The sequence below is a fragment of the Octodon degus genome, unplaced genomic scaffold (assembly GCF_000260255.1).
Source record: "Octodon degus isolate 3935 unplaced genomic scaffold, OctDeg1.0 scaffold00002, whole genome shotgun sequence".
In the NCBI taxonomy this organism is placed as follows: Eukaryota; Metazoa; Chordata; class Mammalia; order Rodentia; family Octodontidae; genus Octodon; species Octodon degus.
Window position 1 is genome coordinate 26,862,680 of NW_004524578.1, and position 19,477 is coordinate 26,882,156.

A 19,477-nucleotide genomic window follows, 5' to 3' on the forward strand; every position below is an offset into this window, starting at 1 on the left:
TAAGCACAACATTTCTTAAATTGTTTTCTATTTTTTTTTCTTTTGCCTAAGTCTCATGACCGACTGCAAGTTTATGGAGGACACAAAGACATGATTATGTGTATGACCATCCATAAAAGCATGGTGAGCATTACTTGTCATATTAGATGTTAAGTTGGCAGTCTGCACACTGATGTTACTACTTGTGACTTCTTAAAGAGATCAGACATCTCTTTCTGATACATACCTCAGTACTGCATGGGTTTTTACTCAGGGTAGTAGGGAGAAGTAATCCAGTGACAATGGCGAATATTTCATTTTTATTAATAGTGAAAATAGTTACAGTAAATAATTTAATGCCATCATTAAATAGATGATATATTTAATGTTTTATTTTTTAAAAAATTTTGTGTGTGTGTGTATGTGTGTGTGTGTGACCAGCTCAGCCCACCAGGGGGCGGGGCTGGCTGGCATGTGGTGCTGGGGGATCGAACCGCGGTCCCTGTGCTTTGCCAAGCTTGTTCCAAGTCAGTGCTCTAGATCACTGAGCCATCTCACCAGCCCCAGATGATATATTTAAAATGCCTCAAAAAATTGTGTGATACTTTTCCAGAAGCCTCTGAATAGAACATTGGAGTTGGGAGATTTGACCAGCATGGTGGAGTTATAGTGGACCTAAAAGTAGATCCTGTTAAGCCTTCCTTGATTTTTATTTTTAAATTATGAAGTGGAATCAGGATGGGTGTTTTTAAACTCTGTGTAGTAGATGCCTTTCTTGAAGTGAAATGTAGATGTCTGATACACAATACCAGTAGAAGCCATAGTGCCCTAGTTAAACAGTAAGTGGCCCCTTGTGTGGGCCAATGTTGCTGGAGACATAGTTCCAAGAGGACTCCAAGGGGCACAGCATCCAACTGTCTGGTCTCTGAGATTTAAAAATTGCTTCGAACCGGGGATTGAACTCAGGTCCTTGCGCTTGCCAGGGAAGTGCTTATTCCACTGAGCCATCTCCCTGGCCCCTTATTCTTACACTGTGCATCTGGTTTTGCTTCAGGTTAGTGTTTTTATTTTGAGAGTGTCGTATAGCGTTTTTTCGTGTGCATTTTGGTCTGATACTATAACTTCTTTCTCCAGATTTACACTGGCTGTTATGATGGCAGTATTCGGGCTGTGAGGCTCAATCTAATGCAGAATTACCGCTGTTGGGTAAGCAATGAAATTGTTCTTCTCACCAGATTTAGTATATGTGCTGCCAGAGCAAGCAGTCTTGTCACCAGATTCAGGAAATGCTCGGGCTGCTTCAGAGCTTTAGCAGCAACATGGTAGCATTTTTGTATTTGAGCATCTCACTATGCCTTTCACTGTAGGACAAAAAAGATTTTTATACTTTTTTAATATCATAAAGTTAGACATGAGATCTACTTAAATATTGTCCTCTCAGATTATATCTTTGGTGGTTTTTGTTTTGTTCTGTTTGTTATAAAAAATGCTTGCTTAAAAATATCCGTCATTGGAGAAATATATGAAATAAAAAGAATTGCTTATTTTTAAAAACTGTCCTGCCAACCATACCCACGTTTCAGGGATTGCAAGTATTTCATGGATTGCATGTGTCCTCATTCACTTCTGAGGGATAGGTAAATAAATGTTTTATAATCTCTTAATTTACAATGCATGCGTGATGGTGCACACTTGTAATCCCAGACCTTGGGGAGGCTGAGACAAAGATTGCAAGCTTAGCCTGACTGCAAGCTTAGCAATTTAGTCTGTCTCAACATAAAAAGAGAAAAAGAAGGCTGGGATGTTGCTCAGTGCAAAAGCCCTAGGTTCAGTCACCAGGACTGCAGAAGTAGAATAAGAGCTGGAGCGAACCCTGTATTCAATCCATAGCACTGGGTGAAAAAATGTGAAGTTTCAGTTTTTCTGGTTTCTGTTTTGAGGTAGAAACTGGTGATTAGCCCCTTAAAACTTCATTATTCTTTGTAAGTGTTACTTTAAGGGAAAAAAAATTAATTTAAAGAACGGTAGTGACCAAAAAAAGTTCATGGTGCAGAATTTCTTTTCCCCAGCCCTAATATCCTTGTCGACACTGATGGGATGAACTTGACACTCAGGTTTTAGTTTGATTTTAGACTAACCCCCAGCCTAATTATTTTCAGCTTTTTTTTTTTTTTTTTTGCTCTGAATGCCTTCAAGGCATGATTGGCTGGCTTGTGTTGTGGGGATCGAACCACAGCAACCTGAGCCTGACTGCTTTGTTGAAGCAGCCACTTAAAGAACTGAGCTAAGGGGCAGACCCCCTTTTCAGCTTTTTTATGTACTAATATCTCTGCTTTTAGTATTATCAAGGAAGGCAAACAAAACCTAGCACAAGATCTGTAGAACACTAGAGAAAATACCTTTCATTTCAGACAGACACTGTGCCATTGAACTATATCCCTGGCTGATCATACCTTTTATTTCAAATGTAGCAGATACAATATTCTGACAGAGGAAAAACTAACTAGCATTATTTTTAGAAATAGAAGCCTAGTGTGGTGGTGCACACCTGTAATCCTAGCACTTGGGAGGCTGAAGTAGGGGGATTGTTGGGAGTTCAAGATCAGCTTAGGCTACAAAGTGAGCGCAAAGCCAGCCTGAGCTGCATAGTGAGACTCTTCAAAATGACAAAAAAATAAGGAAAGAAGGAAAGAAAACCAAAGCAAAGCAAGAGAAAAGAAACCTGTTAGAATCATAAGATTTATTACAAATAAACCTCAAAGGAAAAAGCCATGACAAAGCATGCTTATGCTTTCTAATATGTGAAATTGAGTCATATTTAAAAGTTTTCAATTAATATTTTAGAAAGGGTTGTAACAATGTTCAAATGTTAAGGTTGTGAGAGAAGTCAGGTTTCCAAGGCAAACAGTTTCTGCAGTGAATATTTCCACAGATGTCATCTTCTTTATCAGATATTTTTGTTTTCAAATTTATAAGTAAATAGTTCTCAGAACTGTTAAATATGCCCTTTTAATATTATAGAAAAGCTGTTTGTCTTTTATAATATATAGACTAAAATTCAAATTTTATCATGACAAGATAATTAATATAGTTTAAGCTGAATTTATGGTAATTCATCTATAAATATTGTTATTCTTTTCCTTATCTAACAAGTATCATGGCCACCTTAGTGGTTTGCCCTCGTAAAACACAGGTGTGTCAACTGGCTTTACTTTTTTCAAGGTTCCTCATTATATTGGTAATAAATTTGGTTGCCTCGGTTTTGTTACATATTGTAGCCCTAAATGAGTGAAAAAATAAGGGGTTTTTTGCTTTCACAGTGTTTGAGAGAAAAGCAAGGAATATTCTGCTCTGCTCTTTTTTGTGCTTTGTCTTTTACTTCACTCTTTTCATTTATTCCCCTCGTTCTCTTTCTTTACAGTGGCATGGTTGCTCTCTGATATTTGGTGTTGTAGATCATTTAAAGCAACACTTGCTGACTGATCACACTAATCCAAACTTTCAGACTCTGAAGTGTCGCTGGAAGAACTGTGATGCTTTTTTCACAGCTAGGAAAGGATCCAAACAGGTATATCAGTGGAATTCATGGTTTACCTGGGCTTTGGCAGCCTCCCAGAGCAGAGATCAGCAGATATTTTGGTTTTTTTTTTTTTGCTTTTTGGGCATATTCAAGATTACTATAGGGGCTGGGGAGATGGCTCACAGGGCCCAGAGATTTTTTGTTTCATTATTGAGAGATTTGGGGGATTTCAATGAATAAGAGCTGAAAATATTGTCAGATATTTCAAGTTCAATAGCTGATTCCAGTGATTTGTGCCAAGAACTCATCTTGGTTTTTTTTTTGTCTGTTTTGTTTTGTTTTTAATAATGATAGATCTACATCTACTTTCTCTTAATTCAATGAGAAGAAAAATTTGTACTAATAGTGTTTGGACAGGATATCATGTATGCATCTTGTACTATGAATAACTCTACCAAGACAACAATATGCAATGTATTAATTATTATAGCCGGGGAGATGGCTCAGTGTAATAAGTGCTTGCCTGGCAAGTACAGGGTCTTAAGTTCAATCCCCAGTTCCGCCAAAAAAATAAAAATAAAAATAATTATTGTAACTGGCCTACTAACCTGTTTTGAAACTGTCTCATTGCTATTTGTTTCTCAGTAAAATTAATTAAAAAATAATTTTGTTAAGAAAGAAGTAGCAATGAGATAGTTTCAATAAGAACTCATCTTTTTTTTTTTTTTTTTCCCATGGAACCAGGGATTGAACTCAGACCCTTGTGCTTGCCAGGGAAACACTTACCCCATTGAGCCATCTCCCCGGCCCCAAGAACTCATCTTAAAGAGCACAGTTCTACATAAATTAGTGGAATGTTAGCTCCTAACTGCATTTATGTATAGATACTCAGTATAGTAGACCCATCTGGCTTTTCACGGCTTTGATTTCCTACTGTCTTACTACCAACCTGCCTCTCATGACCCTTCTTCATTTTTTTCCTAGGATGCTACAGGACACATTGAACAACATGCTGAAGATGAGAGCAAAATACATTCATGAAGTTTTTTGCCTCCCATGTTGGGAAGTCATTAGCTGAACTATTTTCCTATTAGCCCCTCACACAGGCCACTGTCTTCCTTCCTCAGGGAAATAGGGAAGGAGAAAGTGGTTACCGGCCAGGCTGACCACTAACGTATGTCTGGGGAGCTCTGTGCGATGGTAGGCTACACTTCAAGATCTTGCAGGAGTGTTTAAAACTTAAACACTTTTAAAGAACCATATAGGTTGACATAGGGAGATTTGTTATCAGCGTTCTCCAGATGTTCACTAAAGATCCAGATCTTAATTGGTTGCCTAGTTTGGCCCCAGTCATATGTGTATTTTATTGATAATGATTTTTTTTAGGTTTTTTTTTTTTTTTTTTTTTTTTTTTTTTTTTTTTTTTTTGTAGTACAGGATCTACAGGGTCTCACTACATAGATTGGACCCATAGTGATCCTCCTGTTTTCAACCTCCTAAGCGCTGGGATTACAGGCCCAAACCACCATGCCCAGTCTCAATGTCCATCTCAGCACGCCCCGGGGGTGGGGCCGGCATGGCATGCTGGGGATCGAACCCCAGTCCCTGCATTTGCCGAAGCAGGTGCTTTAGTCTGCTGAGCTATCTGGCTGGCCCTAGATTATGTTCTAATAATAATGATGGCTTAGACCTATAGTCAGGTTTTTAGGTATAAGTTTGTTCAAATGATAAATTTTTAAGATCTGCTTTAATTTCTCTAGTTGCAATAACTGGATATTTAAATTGGAAGCAAATATCCTTTCTTGACAATTATGTACAGTGTGTTTCACTGTTCATCCACTTTGTTGAAGGGCAAAGCAGGTTTTAAATGCTACAGGGGACAGAGATTTTTTTGCTAAGCAGGTAGAGTAGCTGCTCTACTCACTGTATATTTTAGGAGTTCAGAAAACAAGTCCCACAGTGGTGACTGCTTGCCCAAAGCATTTCCTGGTGAGCTGCTGAGCCCAGTGTGAGACAGTATATAGCCCACCACTTGCCTTTCAGTCTTGCTGCTAGACCAGGGCGCTCATGCTGCAGTACTGTCAGGCTGTGGAACTGACATGTACCTTAAGGTTCCTGTCCAGCTTCTGGAAAACTTGTGTGGATCTGAACCTTTTGGTTTGCTCCTTAGTCTGCCCCTGCTTCCCTGTGTCTAGCTGTGCCTGGACCAAGGCAGCTATCAAGTGTTGCTCCAGACTCATGGGGTGCTCTCCACCTGCCTGTAGCACCCAGGATGGGAGAATTAGAATAAGGCAACTGGATACAGTTTTTAGGGCCTCTGGTAGGCTTCCTGGAGACTCTTTCCTTCACTTCCCCACTAGCTGGAAGAGGAAAGTGGAGTATGGTGGAGGGAAAGCCTGCCTGTCCATTGCAAATATTCAAGCAAACAAAACCTGAGTAGGACTGCTTTGTTTTTAGAATTCTTTGGACTCTTATTTGTAAAGCTATACAAATGTCTTTCTAACCTTTTTGTTTCTGGAATCTCAAAGCTCAGGTTTCTTCAGATAAGGAAGGGAAAATAGTCCATGCCACATTCTGAGCTTCAGGATATGACACCCCCTGTCACACTGCAGAGTACCTGGGTTATTCCCATGAACACACATCTGCATGCCTTCCTTCAGGCTCTGGGCCAGCGACTTCACCTAGGGTTCCTAGACAGACTGCAGGAGACTCTGCAAGCCCCAAAAGATATATATAAGATTATTTTTATTTTATTGTATTTTTTTTTTCCAGAAAAGGCTCCAGTGGTTCTGCCTAGAGCCAGAGCTAATTTAGGAGTTCCTTCTCCTAGATAATGGCTGGCCTCACAACCTATTACTTCTGTCTTTTTTGAATGTTCTCTTTTGTTAACCACACTGTTTAGATTTGCATGAGCTGAAGAGAGAACAGAGCTCTTGTAGATAAATTGTAATCATGCAGTTTCTCTGTGTGAAATTAACAGTCTTTTCTCACCTATCATCCCCATATCCTGCAAGGGTGACCATGGAAGCCACATTATTCTGTGGGTTTGGGAATAGTGATTTCCCTGGAAAGTCCATTTGGATTCATTGCTAACCCTGGCATTTTACTTTGGACTGCAGTGACACATTCCCACATGTGTAGGGTGGTGTGTTCACGGAGCCTGAACCAGGAAGAGCATAGTACCTTTGTTCAGGAGGAAAGGGGAACATGAAGTGCCAACTGTGGAAACTTCTAAGGGTGTTACAGGCTGATGGAGTCAGTAAGAACTAAATTGTGATTGGGTTCCACTTGGTAGAATTATGTGCATGTATCTGCCTCTGTTTGCATGTGTGAAAGTCCCTTTGTGTGTGTATATTCTTGTGAGCACCTATATTTAAAATCTTTCCTCATCTCACAATGTTGTCTTTGAGGCAGTAGTATATTTTTTTTTCCAAGGATACATGGAATTCTTAATACCAGATTAATGAATTATTCAGAGTGAACCTTTTTAGCCCTCTGTTGAGAAATAAAAGAACCATAAGTATCATGGCTGCTTGTGGTTGTGCTGGTACCCCTAGTGGCACAACTTTGACTGCCTTTTAGTCTCTCTTGGCACTCTTACAGTCATGGCCTCTCTTTCCCCTCACAGAAGAGCTGTGGCTCAGGCATCTCTGCTGACACTGGTGGGTAGCAGCTTCTTGAAGGAACTGTTGAATGACTGACAAAAGCTAGCACATTGGAGACCACTTTTTAGAATATTTTTGGTTTGTGCCTATTTCAGTATCTCAAAACCATATAATAAATCCTCTTGTGCATACATGCTAGTGTTTTAGCAGCCATTTGTTGTAATAAAATATCAATTGAAGTTTTATGCAAAAGTTTTTAATTAAGTTCAAAATATATTTTGTTATACTTCTACTTAGTTATAAGACAAATACAGTGCAAAAGAAGAGCAAAGAATGATCTTGCCCTGTTGTTACTTGAGTTTGAGAGGAAGTCGAGTGTTTTTTTTTTTGTTTTTGTTTTTTTTTTAACTACTCCTGCTTTGTGGGGAAAAGTTTTCTCCCTCAGAAGAGTTAGTGGTTAAATGTTTAGCTAATGAATTACATATAGTTTACAGTTATAACTGTTGCTTTGTAAGTGTTTGCCTAACAAGGGTTTTGTTCTGTCAGTTGTTTGGGGTAGATTTTACAGTGGACAACTGTAGTGATGAGGTATGTAGCTGATTTGGTGAGAGCAGGTGTACACTTAGCAGAATGATTGGCAATTTAGGGAATGGAATTCACTGGAGGTTGACGTGTATTGTGATGTGGGATTTGAGCAGCTCATATTCTCTAGTTTGCTCTAATGAGTGCAGTTTTCATATGCTGACTTAAAATTTTGTTCTTGTCACCTAAAGGAGAGCTCCTAGGATTATCATGAAAGTCATGCCTGCCACATTTATAAGATGGTGGTTTCATCCCTGTACTAAGTCATTAGGGTCCTTGGTGTTTTAAAGATAGTGGTCAGGGGCCAGGGATGTAGCTCAGGGGCACAGCATCTGCCTGGCAAACATGAGGTCCTGAGTTTGATTCCTGGTACAAAAAATCAGTGGTTGTCAGATAAGGAAAGGAGCTGTTGTAGAGGTTAGGGCTATACTGAGTTCCATATGCAAGTGAGTTGCAGTGCTCATGTAAACCAAACCCACAACTTATCAGACTCTGCCTCTGCCTTTACTTCCATCCTCAAATATGTGGTCTTTGATCTTTCCCAGATTTGCTCTAAATTCAAGTTAGTAACCTAAATAATTGGAGCCAGAGGGGGTCAAGAAGGAAATACCATTGAAGATCTTTCTTCTGTTAAAGAGAAATACAGGCCCTAAGCATCTCTAACATCCTTGATTTATTATTTTTTAATATTGAATATGAATTTAGAAGAACAAGATTACATGACACTTGTCTGCAAAAAATGTTTGTAAGCAATTAGCCTAGCCTTCCTACATTTTGGAATAAAGTTGTGAACTTCATAACTTTGTAAAGCAAGATATAAAGCAAATACAAGAGGAAAATAAAGTACTTTTACTAATGACTTCTTGTATAATCTTGTCTGCATCTTCACAGTTAACCCTTTTCCATATTGTCATACAGCATATATAAATGAAACTGGGTGGGAAACACAAGATGCTTATAGGTGGGCTGTAGACCATGGTCCAGGTAACCTTGACAGCAGGTCAGTCAGCAGGGGAGTTCTGATTAAAAAAGGCATCACTGCTCCAGTCACAGGTCACCCATTCATTTTCTTCACCAACAACTATTCCACCTTCTGTAGCTTGGAAAGTATCTGAGTGATTTTTGTGCTCAAGAAATAACAGTAGGTTAAAATACAAAAAAAAAAAAAAAAGAAAAAGAAAAAATAACAGTAGGGGGCTGGTGAGATGGCTCAGTGGTCTAAAGCACCTATTTAGAACAAGCTAAGCTAAGCAAAGCGCAGGGACCGCAGTTCAATCCCCCAGCACCACATGCCAGCCAGCCCCGACCCCTGGTGAGCTGAGCTGGCCACACACACAAAATAAATAAAAATTAAAACTTTAAAAAAAAAAAGAAATAACAGTAGGGGGGCCGGGGAGATGGCTCAGTGAAATAAGCGCTTCTCTGGCAAGTGCAAGGGCCTGAGTTCAATCCCTGGTTCTGTGCCCCCCCACCAAAAAAAAAGACTGATGGGGCCAGGGAGATGGCTCGGTAGAATAAGTGCTTCCCTGGCAAGCGCAAGGGCCTGAGTTCAATCCCCGGTTCCGCAAAAAAAAAAAGAAAAATAACAGTAGATAGATAGATAGATAATAGATAGATAGATAGATAGATAGATAGATAGATAGATAGATGGTTTTTTTTTTTCAAAATCAAAGTAGGTATATTTTAACAGGGATTACCTCAAAGGCTACAGTCATGCACTGTGCTATCCAAATGTGAGAGAAATAAAAAACAAAACAGTGGAACCAGCCATACACATGCTTTTATTTAGATCAACTCTCTTCAGAATGCAGCCAAACTTGTGAGTCAGAAACCCAAAGTATCCAGCTCTATACCATTTAGTATAGCCCAGAGCAGGCCACCCTGAAATAGGTAGATCCAAGTAGAAGTTTGGTTTCTCCCACAGTGAGGAGAGCAGAGGGTGAGGGCAGCTCCTGTATGAGTGCCCAGCCATTGGCATATACTTCTGCAGACAGTGCAAGCTGAGGCTGCTCAGAATCAGCAGGCCTCTTGGTGAGGCCACACACCACTGAGGCAGACACTTGCCTTCATGTGGCAAAGGGCAACAGTTGTCCTTCCAAGGGTCAGGCTGGTCATGAGAGATGAAGACAATATGGACTCGAGTAGGAACAAGACCAAGGAGGTGCCTGGAGGCCTTGTGGGGTTGCAACTGTACTGGGTTTTTTGAGGTAAATAGCTCTAGCTATCCTGGGTAGACTGACTCCTGAGAGGTCCTGTGTGACCTTGAATGAGGTCAGTGTCGTTCAGGCATACATTGTGAGCTGCAGCCACTGAAAGAGGAAGTCCCAAGGTCAGAGTGTAGACAAGAACAGAGAAGCCTTAGTTGTAGAGATCTTATAGGATGGAATATCTTCAAAGAACCAGTGGTTTATTGTGACTTTTCCCCATCTTTCCAAGAAAGGTATAGGAGCTAAGGCCCTTTGGAGCCCTCCTCTGTACCTGTCTGTGAGCCACATTCCCTGCCTTGCTTTCCTCTGTGTTCCCTTCCTGTCCCATGCCTCCCCTAGTGTTTGGAAGTGAGAAGCACACAGTGGATCCTGTTGGATTCATTGATTCCTCTACCTTGAATTGCATGTTTCAGGGAAAGTGTCCAGTATGTTTTACCTCTAGAACGTTGAGTTTGATAATACCATCTCCATCCTTGTCAAATGCATTGAAAGCTCCTGTGGGAAAGAACACACAGACCAGAGGCCAGTTACACGTTCACTCTGCCTCTGCAGCTGGAACTTTTCTTTCTTTTTTTTTTCTTTTTTTGCGGAACCAGGGATTAAACTCAGGCCCTTGCGCTTGTCAGGGAAGCGCTTATTCCACCAAGCCATCACCCCAGTCCCCTAGAACTTTTCTTAAGACAATGTCTGCAGGTAAAGTATCATCAATAACCCTCCTATGGATGGTCAGGTGGAGAGTCCTACTGCTTCAGCTGTCCCTGTGGGAAGGGGCCGGCCCACTTACGAAACATGCCCTCCAGCCTGACGAAGCAGCAGATGAAGCTGTCAAAGTCGATGTTCATGTGTTTGTCTGCATACCGCATGGTAATGATGTTGTAGAGCTGGCTGTTGAGATGGAAGCCTGTGGAGGGGACAGGCAAGAGGAGGAAGGAGAGGTGATCTGCATGCCTAAGTTCTGTTTCCCCACCCTGAAGCCACCCTGGCTTCGGGGGAAAGAGTCCCTTTCTTTGTCTAGAAGGGCCCTAGCAGCCTGGCCACCCCCTTCCTCCCACCACCTGCATCATTCACTGCGTTGCGCATCTCATGGCTGTTGATAGTGCCAGATTGGTCTGTGTCGTAGTGTTTGAAGATTTTCTGGTAATAGAGAATTTGAGGACAGAGGTCACACCCTGAATCCCTGAATCAGCCCCCAACTTCAGTCCCATGCTGCACACTCGTCCCACCTGCCAGGCCTTGATCTTCTTCCACAAGTGATGGAACTCTTGCAGGTTCAGCCTCCCAGAGCCGTCTGTCTGAGGAGGGAGGTCAGGGCTATAGGCGCATCGCAAAGTCCCCCTGGATGGGAGGGGTGACCCACAGGAAGTCTCTGTCTGGGTTCCCTACTTAGTCCTATCCTCAACCCTCCCTTTGACTCCCACTAAGGTTCCCACCAGCTCAGCAACCATGGAGTCTGTCCCTGCAGAAGCTCATGCCTGAGGTAAGAGCTGGAGATAAGGGCCAGCATTCCACAGTTTCTTTCCCTTCTGCCCCTTTCAGGTTGCCATCTGGTGTTCTGAGTCAGGATCTCTTTCCTTACCAATTACAAATACAGATTTGGGCCTCTAGCTAACTGGACACCAGTGTCCCTGGCCCTGGTGGGGAAAGGCCAAAGAGTTTCAAGAGGGTGGCAGGAAGGATACATCCATGAGTGCAATCATGCTGCGGCAGGACTCCAGCGTGAACCCTTGTGTCTTCAGGTCCTTATCTGGGGGATGGAGGAGAGTGAGGGGCTGCTGTCAGATAGCTGGGCCCCCTGCCCATCCCCCCTCCCATGTGATTTGAGTTGCTCACATTTGTGCACAACAGTGTTAAGGACATTCTTGAGCTCATCTGCACAGATCTCCATGTCCTCAGGAGGAAGAGAGGAAAGTCATGGTTCACAAGGTGAGCAGCTAAGGAGCAGAGGCTTTGCAAAGCCAGTCCCAGCTGTCCACATTTGTAACGTCCCTGTGGGTGCTATTCTAGAAGGGAAGCTGGGGCTTTTCCAAGGAAGGCAGCAGCCCAGATACTGCACTCTCAGCTGTCTGGCCCGCAGTGGGCAGCACCTAGCAGATGTTCAGTCCAAAGCTCAGTGGGATCCTAGGTTGGAGGTACTTACGTCACCTGCTATCTGCTTGAAAATGCTGTGAAATTGCTGCTGTTCCTCACTCTCATGGTCAGTGTTGCCAGGCCGTGGCTGTGGAAGTATGAAGGAAGATTGGTTCAGGGAATCAGGGATGAATGAATTGGGAGGAAAGTTTGCAGAAAGATGCCAGAGTGCCCCAAACAGCTGCAAGTGGCAGCGGGAGCCAGGTGGAGCTGATTAATGCTCTTTGCAGTCCAACCTGGTGAGCTGGAGTGAGAATTGAGCCTTCAGGGGCTCTTAACATCTCACCAAGCCTGCCACCTCATGTGAGCCATTCCGGCATGCAGACATCACCCCCTTGGTGAGCCCCATACCCCCCAGCTAGAGCCCTCACTCTTGGGCCTGATCATTCCACCCATGTGGCCCCACAGTTCAAAGTGGGCTGAGCATTCTGATTCCTCTAGCATCTGTATCATCAAGGCCAAGTCCCACTCCACTGAGGGGCAACCCAGTACAGAGGACCCCAGAGCCTCACATTCTCTTAAGCTGTATGTGTCCACGCCTTCCTGCCCCAATATAACATCTTCCCCTGAGTCTGGAGGAGCCCATTTCTGATGTTAGCCCCCATTTCTTCTATTGTTCTTTGCTACTCTTGTCAAGAGCTTGAGGACTGAAGACAAATGTGCAGTCTTAGCTCTCTCCAGCTGTTCTCTCATCCTTTGCCACCACCCTCTCTCGTTGTCCTGGCTGGCTGGGCTCCCATGGGACAGGCTCCATTGTGTTTTTCAGTGCTAGAACCATTTTGGTGTAGCAGCCAACCCTCAAAATGTGCACCCAAGCAGCAGACCACATTTAGGAGAGCTTATGCAACAAAGGGTTGGTGAGACAGACACAAACCCTGCATGTTAGGGTTGCTCCTGGCAACTCCTCCACCTCCACCTACCTAGAGGCACAGGCAGCCCCCTGCATTCACAGTGCTAGCCCCCCACTCATGCCACGTGCTCAGAAACCTGTGGGGATTTCTCCTGCTTATCAGGGCTTGCTTTGTCTTTGCCCTCTGACTCAGGGTCCACGCCCAGCTCCTTGTTGCTGTTTGCTCTGTCTGAAACGAAGATGATGGGCTGGAGAGAGGAGGTGAGGGGCAGGAAGGAAGGAAGGGTTATGGGCTGAGTGGCACCTTGAGGCACTGCCCCCAGCAGCTTGTCCAGTGGAAAGAAAAACTTCAGTTCTAGTTCCAGTTCTGCTGCTAACAAGATGTGTAACTGGGTAAAGATGCCAAGCCTCTCTGGGCCTTAGTTTTTTGTCTTTAATACCGACCCCAGCTGTCCTCAAGTAGAGTTATTCAGGTATCACCAGGTAGCATATCCAGATATACTGAGACTGCTAAAAGCAGAATGATCTTGGGCTATGGGGAGATGGCTCAGTGGAATAAGCGTTTCCCTGGCAAGCGCAAGGGCCTGAATTCAATCCCCAGTTCTGGAAAAAAAAAAAAAAAAAAAAAAAATATATATATATATATATATATATATATTTTTTTTTTTTCTATAGGATTTTTTTCCCAAATGGAAATAACTTCAAATTAAATTTCCCCAGAAGTTCAGCATAAATAAAACTGTTATGAATACAGCATTTTGGATTGAGGCAAGTAGAGCTCTCTGTCCCCAGTACCGACATCCCCATGGTGGCAACCAAGGAATCTCTAGGGAGACACAGAGTGAGTCTGAGAAAAGCCTGATGAGTGGCAGGATCCATGTGTGGACACAACCCTAACCAGCCCAGCCCTTGAGGGAGAAATGTCTCCATTAGCCTCAGTTACTCAGCCATTAATGGGGATGATAGAACTTGTGTTTTCCTCCTGGTGGGGATCAAATGAGATGCTGAATGTAAGATTATACTGAAAAAAAAATTTTAGCTCAGGAAGATGGCTCAGTGGAATAAGTGCTTCCCTGGCAAGGGCAAGGGCCTGAGTTCAATCCCTGGTTCCACCAAAAAAAAAAAGAAAAAAAGAAAAAATTTTAAGGGCTGGTCAAATAGTGCAGCAGATTAAAGCAACTGCAAGTAGATGCAGGGGCTGGAGGTTCAATCCCGGCCTGCCATGCTGGCTCTGCCCCTGCTGCATGCTGATACAGCAATTGAGACTGGTGTGGTGGCTCATGCCTGTAATCCGAGCTCTTGGGAGGCTGTAAATAGGCGGATCACTATGAGTCCGATCTAGTAGTGAGACCCTGAACACCCTGTAGACTCTTCCCTAAAATAAAAAAAAAAAAAAAAAGAAAAGAAAATTTTCAAGCGTGACACAAATATAAGGGATATTTTCAGGATACACTCATGCAAGAGGAAAAGGGAAGGGAACTACTATGCCAGCGGGCAGGCTGTGCATCCCAGAGCAGAAGGAAGGCATCACGGGTTTGGAGGCTGCTGTGTGGAGAACCACGAGGTAAGCGGAATCTCAGAGCAGACTACAGAAAGCCCCTGAGTCTCTCCATGCTTCTTGGAACGACTGGGGCCAGGTCAGGTGGGAAGGCCTATGAAAAGCTTCCTTGTCTGGCTTCCAGCAGGCCCCCGGAACTCTTGCTCTGCCTTTAAAGCAAAGGTCTTGTCCAAGTAACAGGAACTTTTTGTATGTGCCAGTGGACAAGGAGTAGTCATGGCACACATAAGTGCGCCCTGCACTTATCCACTCCAAGTACAGGTGTGGACAACAGGCCTAAGAGAAGCGGGGGGTAGGAAACACAGGTCTTAGAGAAATTGTTTTAGGTTCTGGTTCCTTCATTCATTAGTTGTGTGCATTTGGAGGAATCACTTATTTCTCTGGAATGTCCCTTCCTGAATCTGTCCCCTTGCCTATAAAAGAATAACAGCACCTACCCCATAGATGATGTTATAACTACAAAAGAAGCATCACCACCTGCACCGCTTGGTGAGTGTTGGCTCTGGTCTGGAGCAGAACCAGTCTTGGGAGAAGCCCTGGAATGGGTCCTCCAGGCACCACCATAAAAATGAGCGCCAACCTGGGGATAGCTCAGCCGAATAAGCATCTGACTGGCAAGCTGAAGATTCTGAGTTTGATATCCAGTCCAAAAAAAAAAAAAAAAAAAAAGAATGCACCAATAAATGGGCTGGGGAGATAGTTCAGCAGCTTAAGCACCTGCCTGGCAAGCACAAGGTCCCGAGTTGGATCTCTGGTACAGAGGGGGTTGTGCGGGGGGTGGGGGGCATGGATGGATTATTGCTTTAGGGCTGCTGAGATAGCTCAGTGGATTGCGCAGGGACCAGGGTTTGATCCCTGGTCCTGCATGCTGCCAGCGACGGACGGAGTCCAGGCATGGTGGCGCATGCCTGTAATCCCAGCACTGGGGAGACTGAAAATAGGAGGATCACTGAGTCTGAGCTGCATAGTGAGACCCTGCACCAAATAAATTGAAACAAAACAAAAACCCTGTCTGATGGCAGGTGCCAGGCCAGGGTTTGATCTGTAGAGCCAGAGCCTGGCTCCGATGCTAACTCTGCCTTACTAAGGGGCATGTCAGTCATTTTGTACCTTTGCTCCTCTTAACAATGATCGATAATGGCACCAGTCTCGTAGGGTTCTCCTGAGGACTGAGTGAGCCCACAGGAAGCAGCTAGGAGCATGTCAGCATGTCTCTCAGCAGTATCAGCTGTCATTGTCACACACAGCCTCAGCAGGAACTCAGTGGAGGAAAAGAAGGCAAGTCTGGTGCATGCATGGATGTGGGCACGCACACACATGCACACATACACATGGGCACACACACATGCTCTACCTACATACCCTGTCACACTCACCTTGGGTTTTTTCTTTTTCTAGACAAGAAAAGAACAGTACATGCAGAATAAGAGAAATGCAAGTTCCCAGAAGGGCCAGTGGCTGTGGGATTCCCTGTCCTGACCCTTAGCTTGCAGTGAGGCTTCAGAGTCCAGACACCTGGATTACTTGGTGCTAAAAAGGGACACAGGCTGTGTGAAGGGAGGGGAGAGTTTTTTCTTCTCACTCCTCCATGTCCAAGACTGGCCACTGCTATGACTTTAATAATCCATTGTTACTGAATACTGAAGGGACCTTCAAGGAAAGGGACCTTCTGGCTAACCTTTTAAATTAGTTACTAAAACTTCAAAAATGGGGCTAGGCATGGTGGTGCACATTTGTAATCCCAGAACCCTGGATGCTGAGAGACAGAACTGCTGTGAGTTTGAGGCCAGCCTGGACTACACAGTGAAATTCTACCTCAAAAGAAAAAAAAAAAAAAAGAAAAGAAAAAAAAAAAAAAAAAAGAAACCAATTAAATAAATCTAAAAAAAATACAGTTCAAACTGGCTTGAAAATGAATTTATCTCACAGATTAAGAAAAATTGAGCAAACATTTAAAATACAGAGACTTAGATGCAAACTGAGATTTGGGGCTCCTTTTGTAAAATTAGAAATCCCTGTAACAACAGTCAGCTGAGCTGGGGGCACCCCCACTCCACCTTCCACAATTCCACAGTGGTTGCCATGCCTGGGGTCCCTCCAGGATAGAAGCCAAGTGTTACTGGAGAACTGTAGGTGAGTATGGCAGCGTGGACACCAGCACCCCGACACCTTCCCAATTGTCAAGTAGATAGCATGCTGGCTTTCATTAGGTTTTGAGTGTGCAACTCCTGATAAATGCTGTACACTGGTCACCAGTGTCCAAAGGGGAGAATAGAGCCAAGTGCATGCCACACTAAAATCAAACATCTACCTTGGTTCCAAAAGCATTTGGAGATGTCACTGGCATAGGGTTGGGATATTACCACCTGGAATACTGTTCAGTGGGACATTTATCCTCTCTGAGCACAGGGGACTCCTTACAAACTAGACCCCAAAGCTCAAGGGAGACAGGACTCCTCAATATGAGACCCCAAGGCACCCCAGCTGTGTGCTGCTGACCTTGGGCTTCTCAGCTCTGGGGCTAGCCCCACCATAGAGGTGAACTTAGTTATTATCAAACGATTTAGGCTATGAAGCTTAACCTCACTATCTCACCGCATTTCAAACATATTAGGCATAATAAGGAACAGGTATTTTTCATCAAGTTTTGATATGTTGAACTTTAAGTCCGTACATAATATGATAAAAAAACATTTAAAAATTACATTGTATTTTAAAAATAGGATAAAAAATTATATACTTCTCATGTTTGCAAATAAGTCCAAAAATCTCACCATATACGTCCTTGAAGCAGAACAGTCCCACAATATTCCTTTTCCTGTCTCTTGCTTTCATTTACCACCCCTTTCTTCTTGAACATCCACCTACCCGAGAGACATCTTAGCAGTAACTGGCATGTCATGACAAGCTGCCCATATTCAGAATACCACAATGACAGGCACTCCCAACATGAAACAACTATTACAAATTACCATCTGCAGTGCAGTAGCTTAGTTCACAGGTATCAGTATATCATAGAGGTGAACTTAGGATCTGGACGTGAGTTCCAACCCTACCTGTGACTTACTAGCCCTATGAACACAAGGCATTTACCCTACCAGGTCTCTGCTTTCTTGCTTGAATGGCAGGGGAGATAATCTCCTTTACTTCTCAGAAAACAATCTCTATTATGGGCTTCTGTACTCTTTTAGAATATTTTGCTGAGTTTACACACCTATAATATTCAACAACGGAACTTAAAAAAAATTGGGGTATAACTATGAATGTCCATTTTGTATCTGTGTATTCAAAGTGGTTGGGATAGATATATAGTTGCATTCTCTTAATGAATGATTTTTTTCTAATGGTGTTTGTAAGTAGGATCACAAGTCTGCATCTTGTACAGCAATTAACCACTAAGAAGAATATATGCAGTATATTATTTGTTGAAACTGTACTTTCGATTTGATTTGAAACTGTCTCATTGCTATATGTTTATCAATAAAACTTTGAAAAGGAAAAAAAAAACAATCTCATAAGGATCTATTGAGATAACACATGTAGGAAGTAATTGCAAGTTGTAAAATGTGGGTAAGAACTTCTGTTTGGGTGTCTACACTGTGCCCAGCATTTCACGTACAGTCTTACTGGATTAACATATGATGGGACTATCATTCATGTCTTGCTGTCAGGTGGCTCTGAACCACAGGTGGTACATGTATGACCATACCATTGAGTGGCATAGGACAGTCCCATCAGGTTGTACAAATTGCCTAAATAGGACAATTATGCATGTACCAGCAGTAATGCAAGTTGGCAGGCACATGTTAAACTCTACAAAGCACTGCCAGGCCCATTGTTCCCATTCTGCAGAATAGGAAACTGAGTCAGAAGGGTTACATAACTCCCCCAGGCCACCAGCTGGTAGTAGGCTCTGACACAAGGTGCACAGCCCAGATACTTGCTTTTCTGTGCAAGAGATATCCACTATTATCCAACTTCATAATCCAGTGTTAGCTGTTGTTCTTGTCATCCCTTCCTATGGCCTTGCTCCCTTCTAATTGTTCAGACTGCTTCTCCCCTCTCCTGTACTTCCCAGTCTCTGAACTGACTTAATAGCCCTAAGACTGTCAGACCTATTACTTCTGGCCACACCAAGCAGAAGCTCCAGTGACATGGCATAACTGTCCCACACATCCCAACTCCTGCTTTTCTCTGCCCATACCCACTCTCTTCCCTCCTCCACCACCAGTCAGCCCCCTACAGGGTTTGAAAAGTGACCTTCTGGACCTTTGCACATGCAAGAACCAAACTACTCACCACTGGTCGATCCACAGAGATTGTATTTTCAACCTCCCTGTGAAAAACAAAGGTAGGCATCTCAGTGTCATCAGGAGCAAACAGGAAAGACATGAAGGATTTTCTCAAGTCACATGGTTTTCTGGTACCTAAATTGGGACTGATCTTAAGAGAACCCCTGAGACTAAACCTTACCCCAGGTACCAGCTCCATATGGGCAGCAATCCAGCCCCGACCCATGCAGCTCCCCACAGACCCTGTGCTCCTGGAAATGTGACATTTGTGATGGCCAAGGCTAGGATGTGGACTTGCTGGCTTCTCTGGCCATACTAACCTAAAATTTTAATCACACCCACCTGTATGGAGCTATAAGTCTTCCTTATTGGACTTTCACTTTTTAATTCCTTCTCCAAATCTAGCATATATATATAAATTTTTCCTGTTTTCTCATTCTACAGCAGTGCTGGCAAACTTTATATAAAAGACAAGTACCCAAGCTCCACCCCAAACCCACTTATTTATCACAAAATGCCAACCCTGGAAGCAAACCTGCATACTGATATTTGAGTTTAGAAAAAAAAAAAGAAAAAAGAAAACTCATACATTAAAATCTTTTGTCTTTTTTTTTTAAACATTTATTTATTTATTTATTTAGTGTGTGTGTGGCCAGCTCAGCCCACCAGGGGGTGGGGCTGGTTGGCATGTGGTGCTGGGGGATCGAACCGCGGTCCCTGTGCTTTGCAAAGCTTGTTCCAAGTAGGTGCTTTAGAC

The 19,477-nt window shown here is 43.2% G+C and overlaps 2 protein-coding genes across 5 annotated transcripts in view; one reads left to right on the forward strand and one right to left on the reverse strand.

Annotated features, from left to right (window-relative positions):
• Positions 1–4,900, forward strand: part of Znf106 (zinc finger protein 106) — an 86,416-nt gene extending 81,516 nt beyond the window's left edge. For all 3 annotated transcript variants that reach the window (XM_023711180.1, XM_023711182.1, XM_023711181.1), the window contains exons 19-22: positions 52–123; positions 1,114–1,185; positions 3,401–3,547; positions 4,484–4,900. In XM_023711180.1, coding sequence (XP_023566948.1) covers positions 52–123; positions 1,114–1,185; positions 3,401–3,547; positions 4,484–4,540 — 348 coding nt within the window. In that variant the 3' untranslated portion in view covers positions 4,541–4,900. The remainder of the gene's footprint in view (positions 1–51; positions 124–1,113; positions 1,186–3,400; positions 3,548–4,483) is intronic.
• A 4,548-nt stretch (positions 4,901–9,448) lies between these two features.
• The window catches only part of Capn3 (calpain 3), a 57,469-nt gene continuing 47,440 nt past the window's right edge, over positions 9,449–19,477 (reverse strand). The window contains exons 14-24 of one of the 2 annotated variants that reach the window (XM_004623370.2): positions 18,728–18,764; positions 15,805–15,822; positions 13,008–13,118; positions 12,031–12,108; positions 11,724–11,781; positions 11,573–11,637; positions 11,117–11,185; positions 10,949–11,027; positions 10,678–10,794; positions 10,330–10,388; positions 9,449–9,995 (exon numbers count right to left, since the gene is read on the reverse strand). In XM_004623370.2, coding sequence (XP_004623427.1) covers positions 9,969–9,995; positions 10,330–10,388; positions 10,678–10,794; positions 10,949–11,027; positions 11,117–11,185; positions 11,573–11,637; positions 11,724–11,781; positions 12,031–12,108; positions 13,008–13,118; positions 15,805–15,822; positions 18,728–18,764 — 718 coding nt within the window. In that variant the 3' untranslated portion in view covers positions 9,449–9,968. The remainder of the gene's footprint in view (positions 9,996–10,329; positions 10,389–10,677; positions 10,795–10,948; positions 11,028–11,116; positions 11,186–11,572; positions 11,638–11,723; positions 11,782–12,030; positions 12,109–13,007; positions 13,119–15,804; positions 15,823–18,727; positions 18,765–19,477) is intronic. The other variant, XM_023711186.1, reaches the window with a different exon arrangement.